Below are 22,365 nucleotides of genomic sequence, written 5' to 3'. Positions count from 1 at the left end.
TATATGGTACGAAATGTGACCCATAATAACTAACACCTATTCGATGATTATACAAATTACAGAAAAAAATACAAAAATACTGTAATAACACAACATATAAATTCAACTGATTAAATTTACTAAAATCTCGAATTTTCAAAATCAGTAGTTTTATCTCTTTAATTACACATTGCTTTGACAGCCGATGGTATATGCTTTACATGTTTATATATTGCTTTGAATAATTATTAATGTTATATGCTATATAACGTTGTGCTCAGTGAGATCTTTTTCAATTCAAACTCAAGGTTTCTTCGCTCCTGCCAAGTCTTCTCACGGCCTATCACGGTATCTGCGATGGGCCGTTGGGAAAAACGGGTTGCGGGTGTGCAACGGTTCTGCCCGCAGTCCACTGCGGACGCCATCAAGTTTCCTCACGGTCTGTCGTGTTCTGATTGGTTTCCTCCCGTTTTGATGAGTGTTTAGACACGTTTTGCACGTTCTGTCAAGACTTCCTGAGGATAAAACGTGGACCCCGACCAACTGTTGATCACGTTTTCGCTCACGTTATAAAACATACGGCCTCCCATGCAATATAAGCCATCTTGAGAGACAAGAGCTGCATGACACCTCATTTTGGTGTTTGTGTGTTTGCTGGGGATATACATCAAGTCAATCATTAGCTGCAGAGAGGAAATGCCAGAGGACACAATGTGTCGTATCTCAGCTGCCCTGTAAACTGTCACACGCCTTAATGCGTCGTAACAGAACGATACCAATCGGCTACCATACAACCTAGCTGGCCGTGAGAACCGGGACAAACGCAAGACGAACGTGACAAAGCTTGAAACGACCGTGAGATGCTGGGGAATACACATTCCTTCCGCCCCACTATAGACACTCACGGCAATCAGGGACTGTTCCCCAACGTTTCTCACGTCCATCCCGTAGCATAATCCAAGCATTACTGTGAATGTAAATGAAATATGATGTCTGTAAGTATTTTAGTAGACATATTAATGTAAATGTGACTTGATTTTCCTACCTAGTTATCAGACTGTACATCTGTTTCCAGGCTACATCAGTCTCAACGCTCGTGCACTGTCCGATACACAGGTGTTAGTGTCCAGATACGACGTTGGCACCGTCAGCCTTGCCAACCTCGACTTCTCCTACAGACAGGATGGAACGACAACGTGGACGACGTTCAGGTTCAACCCTACTCGGCGGTACTTCCCTGTTACCGAGCTGAACAATAGCACGCTATACTACTTCCGTTTGATGGGGAGACAGATGAGGAGCTACAGCATGGTATACGCCTATACACACATCAGAACACCGCCATATAGTAAGTAGAACATGTCTGAACACCACCATACATTAGGTAGAACATGTCAGAACACCACTATATAGTAAATAGAACATGTCAAAACACCACCATACAGTAAGTCGGACATGTCAGAACACTACCATACATTAGGTCAAACATGTCAGAACACCACCATACAGTATGTAGAACATATCACAACAACACCATACATTAGGTCAAACATGTCAGAACACCACCATACAGTCAGTAGAACATATCACAACAACACCATACATTATTTAGGTAGAACATGTCAGAACACTACCATAGAGTAAGTAGAACATGTCAGAACACTACCATACAATGCGTAGAACATGTCACAACACCACCATACAGTAAGTCGAACATGTCAGAACGCTACCATACAGTTAGAACATATCACAACAACACCATACATTAGGTAGAACATGTCAGAACACCACCATACCGTAAGTAGAACGTGTCAGAACACCTTCATACAGTAAGTAGAACATTTCACAACACCACGATACATTAGGTAGAACATGTCACAACACTACCATACAGTTAGTGGAACATGTCAGAACACTACCATACAGTTAGAACATATCACAACAACACCATACATAAGGTAGAACATGTCAGAGCACTACCATACAGTAAGTAGAACATGTCAGAACACTACCATACAGTAAGTAGAATATGTCAGAACACTACCGTACAGTAAATAGAACATGTCACAACACCACCATGCATTAGGTCAAACATGTCAGAACACGACCATACAACAAGTAGGACATATCACAACAACACCATACATTAGGTAGAACATGTAAGAACACTACCATACAGTAAGTCGAACATATCACAACACTACCATGCATTAGGTAGTACATATCACAACACCACCATACATTAATTAGAAAATGTCAGCACACCACAATACAGTAAGTCGAACATGCCAGAACACGACCATACAGTAAGTCGAACCTGTCACAACACTACCATACAGTAAGTCGAACATGTCAGAACACTACCATACAGTAAGTAGAACATATCACAACACTGCCATACATTAGGTAATACATATCACAACACCACCATACATTAAGTAGATAATGTCAGCACACCACTGTACAGTAAGTCGAGCATGCCAGAACACCACCATACAGTAAGCAGAACATGTTAGAACACCTTACTACACTGTGTGGATTACGTGTACCTGTTATAGGATGACCGCAGGGTAAGCCCAGGTATGTTAGCGAATGTTCCGTGTTCTGATCTTTCTCATACCCAACAAACTTGACATGATTCCTATAAACTTATATTTTTGTGCCAAATCAACTCACTCACTCTGACATATCCACCAGTGATACAGATATCGTACTTGTCTTACCTCACACATAAGTGTCATTGGCTGAGCGGTCTTCTATTTTATGTTTACCAGGCTTACAGGAGAGTAACATTTCTATGTACCCCGTTGCCTGTGGCACAATTCGGTAATTCTTTATCTCATTCATTGACTCCTGTGATGTACGGAAATTACCGGTGTTTTTCGAATGCAAATTGAAGAGAGGGAGATAACTCTACCTGTTTTTCTTGTCAGCAAAATCTAGGTATGGTTACAAAAATAGTTGTGCCAGTGCTTCAAACAATTCAGTTCACAAAAAAGTAGCATTAATGTGCTCGGTAAGCTAAATAGATTGTTCTCTGGTGCCTCGAGGTCAAGGAACGTAAACAGACATCGAGGGTACATCAACCCATGTCCCTTCGTGACCAGTGAACAACTTATATTGTAGGTCAGAAGGCACCTAGCAACGTGACAGCAGTGACATTAGATGATGACTCGGTGAAGGTCTCGTGGTCCCCTCAAACAGATGGCCGAGTGCTGGGGTATCTGGTCATTTACACAGAGGTAGACAGCAAGGACAGGTCACTCATGGAGTATAAAGTGAAACCAGTGTTCAGAGACTTCCAGACAGTTCTCAGGGATATAAAAGGGTCGTCTCGCTATAAGGTGGAAGTAGCTTCCATCTCCCTGGACGGAGAAGGTTCCAGCAAACAGTCCGTCTACGTTGGAGACGAAAAAACACGTAAGTATTTCACTCATTTCAACCGAAATAACACTGAAACACCTAAAACAGCTCAAAAGAGTTCGATTTCTTACAGTTTAATAGTTACCACATATGCTACCAGAGAGTAAAGAATGGCTGCGAAAGTCAAAGCTTGATGCTGATCCAGGTGACCCGCTCATGTACTAGTGACTCTCTTTGAAATATCAGACATTCTATGGCGATAACATGTGTTTAACCCTATCAACATCTGTTCTTGTCGTTAAATAATCGGTAAATACTCCTCGTCCTTCAAAAGTACCCACGTATTTTGTCATGCATTCACTATTATGTCGGCTCTAAAAGAATGCCGTCAAGCACATTCCAGCATTGCGATATGGTTACAGCATATACCCGGTAGATCAGTAGAGCATGTGTGTTGCAAAGTCCGATGATTCTTGCAAATAACGTATATTCACCTTTCAAACTGAAATAGATACTTTTCTTTATCGGAGAGTTTTTGTTGGTATGGCTCAGTGAGAGCAAGTAAAGTGAAACTAAAGTGCATTGAGATTGCTCTATTAATACCACAAGCAGGTTGCGGGGCAGGTAAGACATGGTAACTGCAAGAGAACTAGGTAACATCAGTGCATTGTGTATATTTAGGTGGACACAGTACACTTCAACTTCGTGTCTTTCACTAGATCACCCATTGTTCCATTGTTCCGATGCTGCGTTACAAACTAGAAAATGGCCTTTAGGTCACAACAAATACATTAGCTGTTCGTTATTTTTGGTGTAGAACAGAAGTACAAAGTAACATATTCCCCCGTTCGATGAAAGCATGACATAAACTGTGCCTTAAATGCAATGTGATATGTAACAATGCCTGTATCAGCTGGACTTATATGGGATTAGTGAATTTGAAATACATTTTACGGAAATTTCTGCGAACACGCGTTCATTTGTTGTGACCCAGCTAGTATTTTTCTGTTTGCATTTTTCCTTTAGTTTGTCATAGCCCGATTATTTGGCTAATTATGAATTGTATTATTTTTTTCATTATTGATATTATTCAGTTGCAGTATTTTGCTTCCTGCGTCGATCCTTTGCCATTATTTAGTAATTGTAGAACAGAGAGAGCAGAGTCATATTATAGCGCAATGTCCCGATACAATGATTTTGCTGAATGTATATATATCCTACTGTGCTTAGTATTACGTTACCACAATGGAAAGACACTCGGACCGCGACAAACCTGCTTCAACTTAACAGCGATCTGGGATAATGATAAATGGTTGAATGTTTCTTGCGTCAAACACCAGCATCGACCACTTTCTTTGTAGAATACAACAATTATTGCAACATGCAAGTTCTATACCGCGTGTGTTTTTTGCTCCATTTGACTTTAGACTCGTCCCAGTTCCCAAATGGCATTATACATTTGCCCTGCACAGATCCTAGCAAATATGGCAATAACACAAACCCAGCACAAGTCATTATCTCGTTTTGCCGACAGTGCAGTCAAACTTCAGTGCAATAAGAACAACTTCCGGCTCGGATTTTTATCCACGGCTGCCAAGATTCATCCCTCAATTTAATTAATACGCCAATTTAATTAATTTATGGTCGTGCTGAAAGTGCGTTGGCACAACATGAACACGAGGATCTGATTACTTTGACATATGCTTGAGATGTTACCAGAGGCATAACGTTCTGGAAACTACGTTCAGTCTTCATTTGTAGATAATGCTGTTGCTACTTTTGAGGACTGGTCATCTAGGAATCTTGAAGACGTTATAACCTTTTCTCCCAGTACTGATGACGAAAGACGATGTAAATAATCCATACATATTGGAATTATGAGTGAAACACTAAGATGTAACTACCGCCGTATGCATGCCTGCGGTCAATGTTCAAAGACCATCTTTAGTCAGGATCGTACTGGAATTGTTATTCACGTTATATACTGCGGGGAAAAATAAAGGATCACATGAGCCTTGAATCGCATAGCTTGTGAAGAAACCTGAACAAATAGGGGATCCCTTATTTTTTCCCCTCAGTGCATTATACAACCGAATATACACTCAGCTATAACATGGTGAACAGGCATATTGCAAACAAAACGATTCGTCTAAGGTGACATCCCATTTTTGTAACATAAATTGTTCAGTGTAGGGCAGTACCAAAGAAAATCCTCTCAGTAATCAAGCTTGCTCAGCGCAACACCCAAATATCTAACCCTTTGAAGTCATCTCGAACGCCGTCGGAAGATAAAGCGCGTGTCCTGGTCTATTCACCCATCATGTAGGTTCTATATCTAGTTATCTACAGCAGGAGGCAGCTTTCTTACTATCTGGTGGAAATCAATACCGGTGCTCCCCTTTGCCCTAGTAACGAATTCCGATACATCCTCATATCGCTCAACGTAACCTTATAATAACACGACCCTTCACTCCAAGAACGGATGCAGACACGATACTTTTACTCACAGTTGCCCGGGGCAAGGCTTATCTCTGTATCCCTAACGCAAGCCAGTCGTTATTGCGATATTTCTACTCACCTTTTACGACGGAAAATCACATCATGTACAACAACAATGCTAAAACAAGTGTTAAATTCAAATAAAAAGATCAAAACAGCTGTTAAACTAAATGAAACGCCTTTTGTTCTACCTCTTATGTGTCCCATAGTACTGTAAGCACGATTCAGATCCTGGTAGCTTCTCCGAGGGCTTCTCAGTAGTACTTATTATATGTACAAGGTTAGGGCCGCCCGGTTCTGTTGTATAACTATATTTCATCTGTTATGTCATGACGTATTAAGTAGTGAAAGAATTGGGTGGCCCTTAACTGTTTGGGAGTAGTACACGTATGCTCTGCATGCCTGTGGTTTGTGCATGTAACAGCTGATGTTTGTTGATATACAGCTCCGGGTCGATGCGACCTTTTCTTTCTGCACGTGCGCATTTTTCGTAGCCAGCTGCTTTGATTGTTTCATTTATCATGGGGGCAAGGAGCTGCAAGAAGACACGTCAGCTAAGTATTGAACATATTCTTAACATTCCATTCACTACCATCTGAATCAGTAAAAATGTATTTCACAAAAGTAAACTATTTTTATTTGTAAATATAACAGGACTATTGGAATATTTTTCGCGGGTAAATTCATAATGTAAATGATTAATACTCTCATTGTAGCTTTTCTACGCATGGTTATACCGCCACGTGACTCCAAGGTGAAGGACAACGGTGTTCTTATTTTAGTCTGTCGGGCGGACGGGTACCCGACGCCAAAAGTGACATGGCGTAAATCAGGACGATTGTTTGACGACAGAAATAGGCGAATCCATGAAGATTCGAGTGACGGGGTGTCCATCCTGAGGATCGACCCTGTAGTGTCTCGACAAGACCGCGGGACATACACGTGCATCGCTGCCAACGGCTTTGGAGAAATAGTGCGGGCGAGGGCCACCATCAAAACATACAAAGAAAAAGGTAGCCCGAACCGCTGAGTAGAGACATTGTGCATGTGATAAGTAGACGTATGGGGGGTCTGAAAAGTAGAGCCAGGGGTTGTCTGTGTTGAATCAATTAATTTTGTGTTTGTAATAAGTAGAATTGTGGTGTGTCTATTATACGTAAGTACAACGGGTCTACGAGTGGAAACGGCGTGCTTGTCCTCGTTGTACCTAGAGATCAGGTTCGCCAATAAATTCATTCACAAGCAGTAACAGCAGCTGTGAGTCATTGACTGAGTTGGGTAGTGTTGGAGAGAGCGTTGTGAAATTTTGTAAGCAATTTGTCAGAAACCTTGGCCCCTTGAACTCTGACTCCAAAATCTCATACTTTAACATGGACTTGCGATAGTCGTGCTTTTATCACTTTGTCATATTGTCAGTAGTTGATAGACCCTCAGGTATACATAGATGAATGTTGTTTTACAATATCATATTATATGGTCATGACACTACGTTGTTGGTTAGCGGATGGTTGGTATGATGAATGTTTCATATTCCGAAGAGCTTGTGTTGAACAATTCCGCTACTTGTGTTAGCAAAACCATGCATAACTTATGCTGATTAATTCATTTGTTTGTGCCATTATATGCATGTACACTTTGCGTTGATATTGGTATGTTACAGCCAAAATCCCCGGATTTCCAGTCATATCCCAACACCCGGTGCTCAACTTTGTTGAAGAAGGGGCAGAAGTCATCATGAACTGCTCGTCCGAGGGGACTCCCGACATCATCACGCGCTGGTACAAGGACTCCTTTCCCGTGTATTACTCAAAAGACAATCGGGTTGCTTTAGGGGCCAATGGTGAGTGAACTGGTTGAAATATAGTTATAGAATTTCAAACCTACAAAGGAAGGATGAAGAGTTTTGTCTCTTTGTTCGCAATATTCCAGTTATATGATGGCGGTCAGTAAATAATCAAGTCTGGATGACAGAATCCTCTGATCAACATCATGAGCACTGTATGTGAGAGAGTTACGATGACATGTATCAACCAAGTCAGCGAGTCGGACAACTCGATCCTGTTTGTCGACTCTTATGACAAGTATGGGTTGCTGAAGATCAGTTCTAGCCCGGATCTTCAGGGCGCGAAATAAGCCGTTGGTTGCAAAGCTTTGTAATTATGTAGATAGTATTCAGGGCATGCCCCACCTTGCTAGCAGTAATCTTGTTTTATAATGGTAGCTACACCCCTGTCTTCACGGGTGGAAAGAATGATTTAGGGCAGCAATACTCGCTTGACAGTCGTCGCTTGTTTCTTAAAAAAATATCGGTCAGTCGGGTTTAACTCCATACCAGATTGTAGTCGTCTAGCACAGTGTGGATGGAGCTGTGACTGGTGACAGCGACAACGTAGAAAACCCGTGAACGGGCTATCCCTGTGATGAAGTTTGTAGTGGATATAAATATTTCACTAATTGTCGGACATCGTTGTCGACATACATCATGACTAGATCATTCAAAATGGTGATCTGTTCATCGATTTTGCGCATAAATTTACTACGCTCATTAAAACGTGCGGTAAGCGCTAAGTGTACTCAATCGTGGTTTCCGAATCGCTAAACATCCCAGATGCCTTAATCTTGTCTCAGCCAGCATTTGTATTCATGCATTGTTTTCCTCCCTAGCACAACTAATCATTGTACACGTGAAGCTCTCGGACCAAGGAAAGTACGAGTGCTCTGCCCAGAATGACCTTGGAGTTGTCTTCTCCTACCCTGCTCATCTCTACGTTAAAGGTAATGGTCACATACCTGTATTTGGTTTTTAGTTGGTCATAACCGAAATGAACCTTCTATCTTTAAAACGCAACCCTGTATAAACATAGCATAACATCGCTGCAAGACTGGGTTTTGTGCCTGCTGTTTACCGCCGTACTGAACATTTCAATAGCTGAATATTCAGTGGCTGAATATATTTTTGAATATTGATACAAGCAGTTACGGTACGACATTCATGAAGTAAGGCAGGACGACTGACAAACTAATGTGGGAAGGCACCGTTTCATGGGTCCACTTGAAGTCGCGATTACTACTTTCAAACAGTGCTGAACGTCTCTTTACTGTTACAGCCGTCTTACTGCAATAATTGAAAACGGACTTTCTAGACAAAAACAAATTACACTTGATATAGATATTTATGTCAGGTAATGAATAAGTCACGAATCGGCTATTAATATTTTCATGTGATCATGCTAATTAGAATTGGTTGTAAAGGATTTATTTCATATCTGAGATGATGTTGAACAGCTTACTTCCCACACGTAGAGCTGATCCTGGCGATGCGGGCTAGGATTATGTTGCTTAACTCCTCAAACCAATTAGACTTCACGTAGAGCGTTGTGGAACATATCTTTGCCATTGCAAACACATGGCTCAAATCGCCTTTCAAAAATTAGCAGTGTAACCCGTGCCAGGGTGGGTTTGTGCCATGTAAACAACATTCCATCACATGGCTTTTGTTTTGACTCATTAACCATCTGTTTTTATCATTCAAATACCGTGTGTATGAGTGCCTGTTCTCAAAACGAAGTGGCAGTGAAATGTCTTTATCGCGGAATCGTCTGAAAAGAGACAGATGCTGAAATGTTTAGACTGTGACAAGTGAAACTCAATGATGTAACATCGTAGCCTGGTAACAGAATTTTTAAACACGGAACCGTGGCTTTAAGTGTGTCTCTGTGTAACGTGAAGCATTTTAGTCTGGCACCTATTATTTCTGATAATACTGTCCCCAGACAACCTTCAGGTTCTGCTCGAATATAATGGATCATTACACCATGCCTCTGACTAATAAACATACAGTCTGACTAATTCTGACGACTATACTCGAAACTGCATACCCTCTGGTTTCACGGGTTAGCGACCCACTCACAAAATTAACGAGCGTACTATAGATCAGGTGTTCTTTCATCACCTTAGTGTAGCACAAAGGTCATGTTCCATTCATTAAGTATACACCGTTTACACCGGCTGCAACCGTTGGAGAGAATGCTAAACAAATTCATCACAAGCAACTGTATATTTGGTTAACTTCATAATTCACAGTATGATAATTAACACCAAATCTAGGAATGACAAGTTATTGATCATCAACCTCTTTATTTACCATAGCGACGTTTTGGTGTCGAAACGTCGCAAAAAACAACAAAGAATTTTATCATCCCTTAAGAATTGTCCTTCCTATTGCTCAAAACTTCTAGAATGCCTCTCAAACAGGTCATTCCAAACCTATCACAGCAGATGCAAACTCTTTACTATGCTGCTTTTGGACTAATTAACAAATCTCACAATGGTAAAAGTGAGACCCGTCAGCTCTAGGCTCACACGGTGTATAATTACCGCTGGTTTTAGATATGGTTGTAGGAGAGAAACATGTCTAAAGAGGCTGGCAAATACTGCAATCCCAGCATCAGATTTTACAGTAACTAGCTGAGCTGTAGTACGAGGCGCTCTTCAAAACGTTACCCGCCAAAATATACCTGTTGGCAATAGCAGCACGTACGCACCAACACAGTACAGCCACCGCCCACTGTGCAATACATACAACGCACACCAGCATAGCAGAGACGAGGAAATGTGAAATGATTATTATTTTAGTGCAATATACCTTTCAACAGTGGAAACGTATATGTTCATGACTGATTACTAGATGTCCTGAACGCTACATCATCTACATACACTACGAATCAAACTTGCTTGACCTGTAATAGATACACTAATTGCATGATCAAACTACATGAGACCTTCATACAAGATGATCTTCGTGACCCAAGATCACGAAGTCAAAAACAGATGCTAAAGATCCAATCTGACCTACATGCAAGATGACCTACATACTAATTGACCTAGATGTGAAATGATCTCTATCATATAATCTTGACTGTGTGTGTTGGGTAAGGTTGTTAAGAATGACGTGTATCATGTTTCACTGCCAATGTTATCAAATGGTGCTGATAATTATGCACAGACATCCGTGAAATTGGACCGACGTACACTATTTTCTTTCGATTTTGGGTTCCTCTGAATATGACAGGAAGTTGGTGATACTGACCTTTATGCAGTCAGCCAAGGTATCAAGGAGTGGTGCGAAAGATATCTTTTAAATACACGATTGCTTAGGTAATGAGGTATGGGTTAGGCGTGTTGGTAAATAGCATGGCGCCAGTATATTATGGACCTGTATTACACAACTGGATTTTCGTGTTATGTTGTGAAGAAAAGATTTCTATTGATCTCTCCAAACATTTTGAGACAGATCATTACAGTAATGACCTCTCTGTGTTTCTGAGACACTGCACCATAGAGTACTCGACTGAAACATGTTTTTGTATTGTTTGGACATAAATGATAGTGATGGGTTAGGGAATGTGTGTACCTCTACATGTATTAAATGGACGATTGATTACATTATTACCAATTTTCTTCATGATGTTATTCACAACCTTAAAGTCTGGCTGTAACGTATCAGTATATATTTATTCTTATACTAATGGCTGATAAACAATCCCACAGTTTTCCTTGTCTTCTCTTATTTATCGTGGAATATTGAATCTGTCCGTATTGTTTGAAATTAACTTGAATAAGACTTAGAGAAGAAATGTCATCACGAATCAATGTATTTCTTCAGAACGAATATTGATGATGACACCACCGTCGTTCCTCCGGTCCAAGCTGCGGTACACGGTCGACTACGGCGAAGAGGTGTCGTTGACGTGTGACGCCGTTGGGCAGCCTGTACCGGATGTGTGGTGGGAACAGAACGGAAAACGCCTGAAGGGCCGGTCTCACAATGGTCAGAACATAAAGGTGCTGCAAGACTTACGACAGACATCTAACTACACATGTGTGGCGTCCAACCCCCTCGACACCATCCGCAGAGACTACAGAATAGTGGTGTTCGAACCTAAACTTGAGGGTAGGTGTCATTTCAGAAGGCAGTGATGCGGCGATGTTTTACTCCGACAATATAGCTCTCTGTGATCTGAGGACATCCTCATCATCCAACCAGCACTGAGATTTCTAACTTCCTGTTCAAAAGTGACCAAAACATTCAGACAGCCTGTTTTCTAACTCTAGTAAAGGAACTAAGACAAAGTTTCACTGTTGTTTTATTGTGGCAGTTGTTGATATTGTCTTGTTGTTCAACATGGCACATTGACAGCAAAATGGGTTCTGCATGTTACAAATCGACATTAAGAGGTAGTTACAAATGTGGTAGAAAATTAGTTCCAAGACCCCTGTGGAATGTCACTGCTACAATGAACGGAAACATCTCATTACTTGGCTCCTACTGACGCGTTGTAATGCATGCACATATCGTAACACAGATTGGTATTGTGTCTTCGTGAAATGTCTGATGTAGATAATATTATGTGTAAAATAAGACGGTATGAAATGGTTTTCGAATCCAAATATATCCACAGTTTCGGGTCACTTAGGAGATACTGGTAGCTCTCTGTTGGTTCGTTTGCATGGCCTGATGGAGAATGTCAAAATGAATAGCTTGTTAATTATATCTTACACTTTGCAGGACCATCATTTGACAAACGCGTTACTGTAACGGCATTAAAGTCATGGCTGTCTCAAAGACCTCTATGAACATTTAAAAATAGTTTCCTGCTTATAACAACTAATGAGTCTATTTTTCAGATTGTCTGTAGTTAATGAGTAGCAGATGCAGGGAATTTTCACACTGGTATTAAATGACAGTTTTCGTCATCGAATACTCAGTAACCTCTTCAAATCTAAATATACAATATATTTTCAACCCTGTTGATCCTACGTACTGCCTAATCAAATTCAAACGCAAATCATTATAAACCATTTTGTTGACGCGAGAGTAGTCAGTGTACGTAACACTTTCACAGCCGTGAGCGAGAGACGTCCTTTAATTCTCTGTGTAATGACGTTTGACCTCACAGGAAAGAAGTAAGGATTCCACAATACTGTGCTGATACAACGTGATGTTATCACGTATCTCATATTATCCGTATCACCTTCAAGACGTCTTGAGCTCATACAAATTCACATATAGATGGTTCCAGTATTCTTTTGTGCATGTAACCTTGCCAACAAACCTAATTTTTGTGTAAGATGGGATATATAGAGAGTAAGTTATGCTCATTTTGTAAAAGAGCACCAGTAAGAGGAATTCATCTCTTTTACCCCAAACTCTATGAAAAATCCAAATGGAATCAAATTTCAAATTGGATAAACAAAAAGCGAACATCAGAGTGAATATTGATAAGAAGAAAATTATACTTGGATTCTCTGGGAAAAGGAACGACGTCCTTAATCTCCTGATAAGTTGCCAAATTTACTCTTTTTGAAATACGAATGTATGCCAGTACATGTAAACCAGGCTTCGATTTTATGAGAGAAAAAATAAGTTTACAGTCAAGAGAACACATGCGATCTCTTCTTCCAATTCTACCAAATTTGTTCGATTCTGATTGTCCTTTGATGCCATGAGTTTGTACCTTAAAAAGGTTAATAAAAAGTAAACGAAGCAGGTGCTAAAAACATTCGGGCAACCTCGGCATCAGAGGAGTTAGATCCTGTTGCTTCCTGTATCAGTTTATATCATACACCGTACAGGAAGCTCGAGTGCCTAACAACATGTGATAATATTTCAGACACTATGGTGGCCCCCTCGTTCAAGCCAGCATCTCTGTCCGTCATGGTCAAGTTTGCCGGCTCCACTAGCCTGACTTGTGAAGCTGAAGGCGATCCTGTCCCACGTGTCATCTGGTTCTTACGGGGCAAAATACTCAAACGGAAGTCAGAGAATGGCAGAAATGTCTTGCGGCTTATGCGGTTGCGAAAATCCGGAAACTACACCTGCATGGCAAGCAACATCGCCGGCAACGCCAGTCAGGTCTATAATGTTACTGTGGCCGCCAAAGTAGGTAGGTGCTTTACTGCTTGACGTATAAAAAGCGCAAGTTTAATGGAAATGTGGGTGATCACTGTACCCACCTCCATACATGTACATTGTCTCTCAGTGCAATGCCCATATAAATACATCGCCTTTCCAAAACACATTCTCCTCCTAGGTGCATTATTGTTCACTTTAATACGATCTTCCCTACAATACATTTTCCCCACAAATATAGCATGGTTCTCTCACAACACATTTTCCCCACAAACACAGTGACCCTTTCGACCGCGTTGTCCTGTCACAACGCATTTTCCCCTCAAACATAGTGACCCTGTAGACCGCGTTGTCCTCTCACAACGCATTTTCCCCACAAACAGAGAGACCCTATAGAATCGTTGTCCCCACAAACATAGTGACCCTGTGGAACGCGTTCTCCTGTCAGAACGCATTTCCCCCACAAACATAAGGAGACTGTAGACCACGTTGTCCTCTCACAACACATTTTCTCCTAAATAATATCGTCTTAAATACAATATCCTTTAGTACCCAATACTCGTTTAGACCACTAGCACAAATTTGCGACGTTGCAACAAACATGATGACGTTGTGTTATCAGAACTGTTCGACTGACCAGCCTTAATAGGATGTCACGAGGCCTTACCTGGCCACTATGACATCCATATTTGTTGACAGGTAAGGACAATGAATGTTCAAAACACTATACACATGTACGGCAAAATGGGTTCTGAAAATGAAGCATTCATCATATGGACTTTGGTTTTATTTCAGTGAAGCGTTCTAATCAGCATACTTTCTCCTCTCACACTGCTGTCTGTTGACAACTGTTGATTGTTACGTCAAAAATTAACCACTGAAATTGGCTGTGTGAAACGAAATAAAGGTGTTGATGAAATAATATGCAGTTACAGTATCAATGCCATGGTTGATAGTTTCAGGTTCTATAATGCATCCCTTTTAACCCCTGCAATTAGTACATTAGTAATATATTACAGAAGGCAATGTAAACTGAAGAAAGTAAATCACTGCATCAAGACCGTAGGGAGAGTAAAATACATTTACATGTAATTATTGACACAAATAAAGGCAGCTTGTATTCTGTATATGACTACTAACTGTATGACACTATGAATAATTACTGTATGATACTATGACTAATTACTGTACGACACTATGACTACTAACTGTATGACACTATGACTACTTTTAAGCTGCTTGGAATACTTACATTTTCACGCAGTATTGATTATTATGATTCCATTGTGTGAAAACACTTTATAGGTGTGATTTATGCTTTCATATAACTTATCTTATGGTTTTGTAAAATCTAACTATGACCACTTGAAGCATTTGAATACGGGATTGGCATGCCATCTATTAACTATTCAACTATACTTCTAAACGAATCGTATCTAAGGTAACGTATTATAAATGGCGGTCCGACTTATCAATATTAGTCCACATTAACATGGAAGAACATGTCTTACGTCATTGTGCCGGTTATTCCCAACCGTGGAATAACTTCGTTTCCCGGCCACCTCCTAAAACCAGTGGAATATATGTTTGCATTCATACTTTCTCTCTGTCCGAATCAACCCAGAAAATAAGCACTATATTTCGAATACTGGCATATGAAAATAACAACGGTGTTGTGCCAAGTTTTGTGCCAAGGGGATATGTTTTGACGTTTACTTTGAACAGTATAAGGCCGTGAAATATAAATATCAATAATCATATTATCATTACAGAGAGGTTCAGAGTAAGTAGACCGGTGGACTTACAGACAGCAGTGGTGTTGCCAAACCAGGTGGAGTTGAAGTGGGATCCCCCGAAGAACCTGAGTGGGGTGACAGGATTCGCTGTGTATGTGGTGGACACTATTACCAATGAACAGACCCGCGAGGAACTCCCCATGGTGTACAACCACACAGTCACTAACCTCCTACCAGACAGACAATATAGTATCCGGGTTACTTCGTTATCAAAGTCGCTTGACGGGAAGGGCACTCCTGCCGTTTTAGTGAAGACTCTTAAATTTGGTAGGGATGTGCATTTACCTTCCAGAGAGCCTGCTTGAAGTTTTGCTTTCTGCATTGAAAATAATTATTTGTTTGCGAGACTGAAAAGGAGACATGGTAATCGTCGGCTGTGCATCGATCATTTGAGTGATATTCACTGATTTTTTTTCATTTGTATGTCATAGCATAATTTGTAATTGTAATGCCACAGATCATTGTATTGCGGTGTTGGCGCATCACTATGTTACATGTAATTGCCATAACTGACAAAGGGTAAAATATCGTAGTTACGACAGGTGGTAGAACGTAGTTCACCTGACACTGGGTGGGTAAAAACTCCCTTCCCTGACATAGACTAATGCATGTCGTAACTGAAAAGGGTCAATGCGTGTTGGCGTAGCACGTGTCGTAAGTGACATGACATAAAACGTGTCGTAAGTGACATGGCGGAACACGTGTCTTGCGTGTCATTGCGTAACACGTGTAACTGACACGTGGTAACACATGCTGTAAATGACACGTGTTGTACGTGACATAGCGTAACATTCGACGAAACTGACATGGGTTAACACGTACCGTTGCTGACAAAAACACATATCGCCTGCCTTAGTGTTACACGTCTCATGAAGTACCGGGCGCACAATATGTACTTGTGACATAGGCTGATTTGTATATCAGGCATGGAGTAAAGCATATGTGTCTTCTGACTGGGGTGCTACATAAATCTTCTGACTTGGGGTACCACATACATCTGACATGGCATACACATCCACAGACGTACATAAAACACAGGCATCTTCCGACATGGGGTAACACGTACATCTGGCATAGGGTAACACAAATATCTGGCATAGGATAACACGTAACACATGGGGTAACACGGACATTTGCCAATGGATAACATGTACATCTGACAAGTAACACGGACACCTGGTATGGGGTGAGCATACATCTAACAGCGGGTAACAAGAACATCTAACATAGGATAACACGGGCATCTAACATGGGGTAATACGGAGAGCAAGTTCATGTTCTGACATGAGATAACACGTTTATCATCTAGCACGGTAAACACGATTGTCTTCTGATGCGGGGTAACACAATTATCTTCTGACATGGAATAACACGCCTAACTGTTGACATTGGATAAGACGTTTATCCTCTGACATGGGATAACATGTTCATCTTCTGACAAGGGGTAAGAAGTTATCTTCCTCTAACATCGGATATGTTCATGCTAGGACATTGAACAACACATTCATATTCTGACATGGGATAACACGATCATCTTACGACACAGGGTATCACAGTTGTCTTCTGATACGGGGTCACACATTCATTTTCTGATACAGGGTAACACGTTTATCTTTCGACGGGGGATAGCACGATCATCTTTTGAAATGGGATACCACGATCTTTTTCTGAAATGTGATAACAGGTTCATCTTCTGACATAGGATAATGAGTTCATCTTTCGACATGGGATAACACAATTATCTTCTTACGAGGGGTAACATGTTCATCTTCTGATATGGGATAACGAGTCCATTTTCTGACATGGGATAACGCGATCATCTTCTGACATGGATAACATGATCACCTTCTGACATGGGGTACACCTGGCAACAAGATACTACGACTGCAAGAATGTGTTTACCGTAGAACCACATGATGACCGACCAGTCCCAGTTTCACTGTTGATAGCAGACTGAATGTTGAGCACATTGAGCACCACCGTATAGTCTGGCACTGACAGCCTGGAGAGTTTGTATCGCACTGAGCATGGCGTACACAGGAACGTGGACATGTTGTGTTACGTTCTTAGAACAATATTTATATCGTTAATGACTTGTTTTGAATTGTATTTAGCATTGTTCAATAAACATAATGTGTTACATTTAGCGTCTAGTTGTGTGTGTGGATTTACCCAGGACTAAATCTGATGTGTGATACAGTAGCATGTCCTCAGTCAAGACAGTAGACATATAGGACGTGTCTGAAGCCACGTAGTGTCACCATGTGCTGTGCCGGCCCCTCACGCTACACTATATACACGAGCCCGTGTGTTCACCACTCACCACTAACACAAGCCAGGTAGGTCTGTCTCATTCTTCTGTCGCGTGGGCGTGGAATGTTCACCCCAAACTAACATTTTTTGCGACGCTGTTTTTGCTAAACTGTTGAAATGCCGGCCTGCCTATCAGAGCCCTTTCTACAGATTCTATAGAGGATCCGTTCGTCAAAGAGTCTTGGCGCTACGAAAAAAGTAAGCCTACGTTATGGAGCTATGTATGGACTTAAGATCAGACATTAGCTCTAAGGTCGTACTACGGGAAGTGACGAAGGCCCTTCCCTCAATACGACCTTATCACAACGACGGTCTTAAATCTCTACATAAATGCTTACGTTCGCCGTGGCGCCGATAGTTTTATATTCAGCTCTGGGTCCCGTTCCTCAAGGCGATCGTGGCGTTACGACAGTCGTAAGTCTGTGTTAAAGCATAGGATTATCTTTGTGGTACGATCGCTAAAAGGAACGGGACCCTAGTCGCTAGGCGTGCGCTATGCGCGCTAACATCTGCATCTAACTAACGAACCGGTCTATAGCCCACATGACAAGTTCATTACAAACTGTGTGTGATTGTATTATCTGTGCAGCTCCGACGAACGTCACCGCTCAGGCCATCGACAAGTCCACCATAATGGTCAAGTGGAAACTGCCGGATGACCCCGCTGTCAGGGTGTACAGAGGAGTGGATGTGGAGTACCGCCAGATGAACGACCAGGGGGCAGTGGTCAAACAGGAAGTGCAGCGGTACGCTGGGAGGGGAAACAGTCTTTACATCCGGGCACTGAACCCAGCCACCACCTACCAGGTCCAGGTTCGAGCCAGGACAGATGTTGGGGGAGGAATACCAAGTGATGTCGTTATAGTGACTACTGACCCAGAAAGTAAGAATAGACATGTAGATTCCATTTGTCTTACGCGATCTCTAAATAACAAAAAACTCTTGTGCTGTTTGAAAATGTACCTATCCTTGATTTTTCAGTCCCCGAGCCGCCATACCGACTAAGGGCGGTAGACGTCACTCACAATGAGGCCGAAGTCAGTTGGGCAACCCGTACTCCTATCTCCAGACTGACGTCGTTCAACGTCTACGTAAAGGACACCGAGACGGGACGGGATCGTTTACATCACATGAGGTCCACCGGCGACAGCAGCTACAGGATCCGCGACCTACTCCAGGACAAGCAGTACGAGGTCACGATCAGCTCCGAGATCAACGGACAGTCAGGAAACCGATCTCTCCCTATGAGATTTAGAACAAAACTATTTGGTGAGATAAATGTCGTTGTGTTATATTAGGCTCCGAGCAATACGGAACCATTTCACGTTGAAATAAATGTTTTCACACATTCTTCTAACTAAAGTCTTTGGTCAGGGAACTAACATGCTGTTTATTACGTGCAGCTTTGTGTTGATATGATTGTTTTCACGTCCTCGACACTTGAATGAATAGGTCTGCTGAACAGGTCTTCAGCAACCAATGCTTGCCACAAAAGAGCACTATGCTTGTCTGAGGAGGCGAATAAGGGGATTGGGTGGCCGACTTGGTTTACACATGTCGGTTCCCAGTTGCGCCGATCTGTGCTCAAGTCTCTTCCATTTACTGACCGCAGCCATATAGGTGGAATACTGCTGAGTGCAGCGCAAAACTAATCTAACTCACTCATGAACACTTCATCTGTTTAATATTCCTGTTTTATTCAGTCCCTGATGCACCTACTAACGTGAAGGCAGATGCAGTGAACGCAACAGCCATCTTGGTAACGTGGACGAATGCCCAAGATCTGGTGTCCCGATCATACATCACGGGCTACAGCATTCAGTATGAAGAGTTGGCCCGGTATACAGGAATTAAGACAGTGGATGTAGGTGTCGCAAAGAGAGGCATTCTGACGTCACTAAACGAAAACACAACGTACAAGATACAGGTATTCGGATACACTGAACGAGGAGATGGGAAACATAGTACGCCCATTCAAGCCAAAACACGTAAGCACACCCCACTAAATATGGTGGCTGATTAGGGCCATCGCTTTCTCATCTCGTGCTATCGGTTTCTCATCTTGCGGTATCGCTGTCTCTTCTATTGCTATCGTGTTATGGCTTTCTCGTTTTGTGATATAGCTTTCTCGCTTCCAAATTTTAAGGCGAGAAAGCGATGGCCCAAAACAGCCACCATAACTAAATCGCCTGTATCATTGCTTTAGAAGTCCATCATGCAGAGATGGATTACGTGAATGATCTTGTTCGGCGTCGACTGTAGGTACTACTAAAGAGCGATTGCGTGAGTGATCGAGCTCGGGGTGGAGCGATTATGACGCTAAAAAGTGATTACATGGATGACTGAGTTTGCTGTGAACCAGTATAATGGTTTTAAGAGCGATTCGACGACTGCGTTTATGTGTGATCGTTCTAAACTGTTTTTATCAGTATTTCAACAACAGTCATTAGAAACAAAACAACAGTTGGCCCTGAAATGCAATGGCAGTCTCAAGTCCAGTATCTACCACAAGGCTATGCATTACTGTGTCTACAAACGAACCCTATCGCTGCCATTGTACTTGCGCTTCGCACACTAGTCCAGTCAAAATGTGACAGAACCTCCAACAAATTGGTACAGAAATCATTTGAGTGTTTTCGACATGTTTAAGTAATAACTAATGGGCACCAAATAGTCCTTCCTTGAAACATGATGCTACGTCATATTTTGGGTGGTATAAGGTTGAAATGTTGACATTTTCGTGAATATTTTTCAAAATCTGATATTGAGACACACATTCACCTTTTAAGGTTTTTTCCTTGAATATTTTTTAAAAAGTTCATATTTAGTTACATAAGGTTTTGATACGGATATTTTCAAAGAGAATACAGAGTACTACAAGTACATGGGTAAGAAAGTGAAATAAATTTATTCTAAATCCTGTTATGGGGCAAACATTGAAAAGTTGAAATTTTCAGAGGATAGCTTCTAAAATCCCACATTGAGACTCAAGTGTAGTTTTAAATACTAATACATGGGCTGGAAAAGTCATATATTTATATATGTATTTTTTATAATTTTTATATAACTCTCACCAAAGAATAAAGCTGTTGTGTGTTCATGTCCCCAGTGGTGTCACCTCAACCAGTGGACCTCCAGGCTAGTCTGGTCTCCCACAACAGTATCCATCTCTCCTGGGATGCCCCCATCATCCTCCGCTCCATCAAATCCTTCAACGTGTACATCCACGATACTGTGACGGGGAAGAAGACGAAGATATCTGTTTCCCCGACGAAGGAGCACACCATCACGGGTCTCAAGTCAGACAGGCGTTATACACTCACGGTTGCTTCAGTCGTGGAGTCCCAAGAGCGAGAGACGTCAGAGCCGCTCAGTGTCACAACACTTCCCTATGGTGAGACGGGGTACATCGACGGGTAGCTATGTCATAAAACAGTGTTTATATACAGTGAAACTGTTTCATCCTGGCATCATCTTGATGATACTGAATTAATCGGGTTTCAGTATTACATCACCAGATTTATAGTATGACCAGAAATTACTGAGAATTTTAGTAATATGTTAAACTGGATTTCTAGTTTAAACAACCTTGACAATCTATCAAGTGCTTGGTTTCATTCAAGCGAGACAACTCCATTAATCCTTTTTCACTGGCTTGTGAAGAGTTATCCCCCTTTGTTTATTTGCTAGCAGACGACATTGTCAGTGATCCTCAGTGTGGGTGATTTAGAGAAGATGATTTCAGAATATTATAACAAGGACATGCTTGTCACGGTTACCATTGGAAAGGCATACGACACAACTACAGACACACACAGATACAAGCCCACAAAGCTCACATACATATGAGAAATATTAGTAAAATAGCTAACAACAATGCCGAAAATATGAGGTAAAGACAGACGATGGATGTGTAAGTATCTGCATAGTCAGGAACTCTCTCACATTTTAGAAGGATACCTTCTGAACATATGTTTGAACTTTGACGCAGTTCCTGATTCACCTCGTGACGTGGTAGTCAAAGTCGTTAACGAGACGGCGGTAAAGGTGGAGTGGAGGCTGATCAAGAATGACGATCGAGCGATTGTCCGATACCAGGTGGCCTACAGCGAGTTGGGCCGGGCGGGGGTTAGTGAGGCGGTGACGGTGTCCCGAAGGAGCAGTCGAGTCGTCCTGTGGCCGTTGGACATGGATACCAGCTACAGTGTTAGGATCAGGGCGGAGACGGCCACACAGAATGGGGTGTACTCGCAGCCGGCTGTAGTCACAACTCGTATGTTATAAAGGAATTAACACTCATTGACGTTTAAAACGCTAATATAATTTACTGCTCATTTCTAGTAAAAGTTTAATGTTTTGGAGCAGGTCATTTCATCATGAGGTGGATTTGTCCATCTTTAAATTTGTATGTTATCAGATAGATCTTTGGACGAGGTTTTCCACTAAGTAATCATGTAGCATAAAACGCTAAGTAAGCAACCTATTTTGTCAACTTCAAATGTC

The 22,365-nt window shown here is 41.6% G+C and overlaps 1 protein-coding gene across 1 annotated transcript in view; it reads left to right on the top strand.

Annotated features, from left to right (window-relative positions):
* LOC137291501 (uncharacterized) overlaps positions 1–22,365 on the top strand; it is a 73,846-nt gene that overhangs the window by 7,584 nt on the left and 43,897 nt on the right. The window contains exons 2-14 of the mRNA XM_067822863.1: positions 1,055–1,327; positions 3,106–3,399; positions 6,558–6,854; positions 7,502–7,681; positions 8,506–8,616; positions 11,507–11,794; positions 13,515–13,787; positions 15,526–15,816; positions 18,452–18,745; positions 18,844–19,131; positions 19,566–19,850; positions 20,972–21,256; positions 21,854–22,135. Of these exons, the coding sequence (XP_067678964.1) occupies positions 1,055–1,327; positions 3,106–3,399; positions 6,558–6,854; positions 7,502–7,681; positions 8,506–8,616; positions 11,507–11,794; positions 13,515–13,787; positions 15,526–15,816; positions 18,452–18,745; positions 18,844–19,131; positions 19,566–19,850; positions 20,972–21,256; positions 21,854–22,135 (3,441 nt within the window). The remainder of the gene's footprint in view (positions 1–1,054; positions 1,328–3,105; positions 3,400–6,557; positions 6,855–7,501; positions 7,682–8,505; positions 8,617–11,506; positions 11,795–13,514; positions 13,788–15,525; positions 15,817–18,451; positions 18,746–18,843; positions 19,132–19,565; positions 19,851–20,971; positions 21,257–21,853; positions 22,136–22,365) is intronic.

Source organism: Haliotis asinina, chromosome 7 (genome assembly GCF_037392515.1).
Source record: "Haliotis asinina isolate JCU_RB_2024 chromosome 7, JCU_Hal_asi_v2, whole genome shotgun sequence".
NCBI lineage: Eukaryota > Metazoa > Mollusca > Gastropoda > Lepetellida > Haliotidae > Haliotis > Haliotis asinina.
This window is presented reverse-complemented; position numbering and strand designations above follow the sequence as displayed.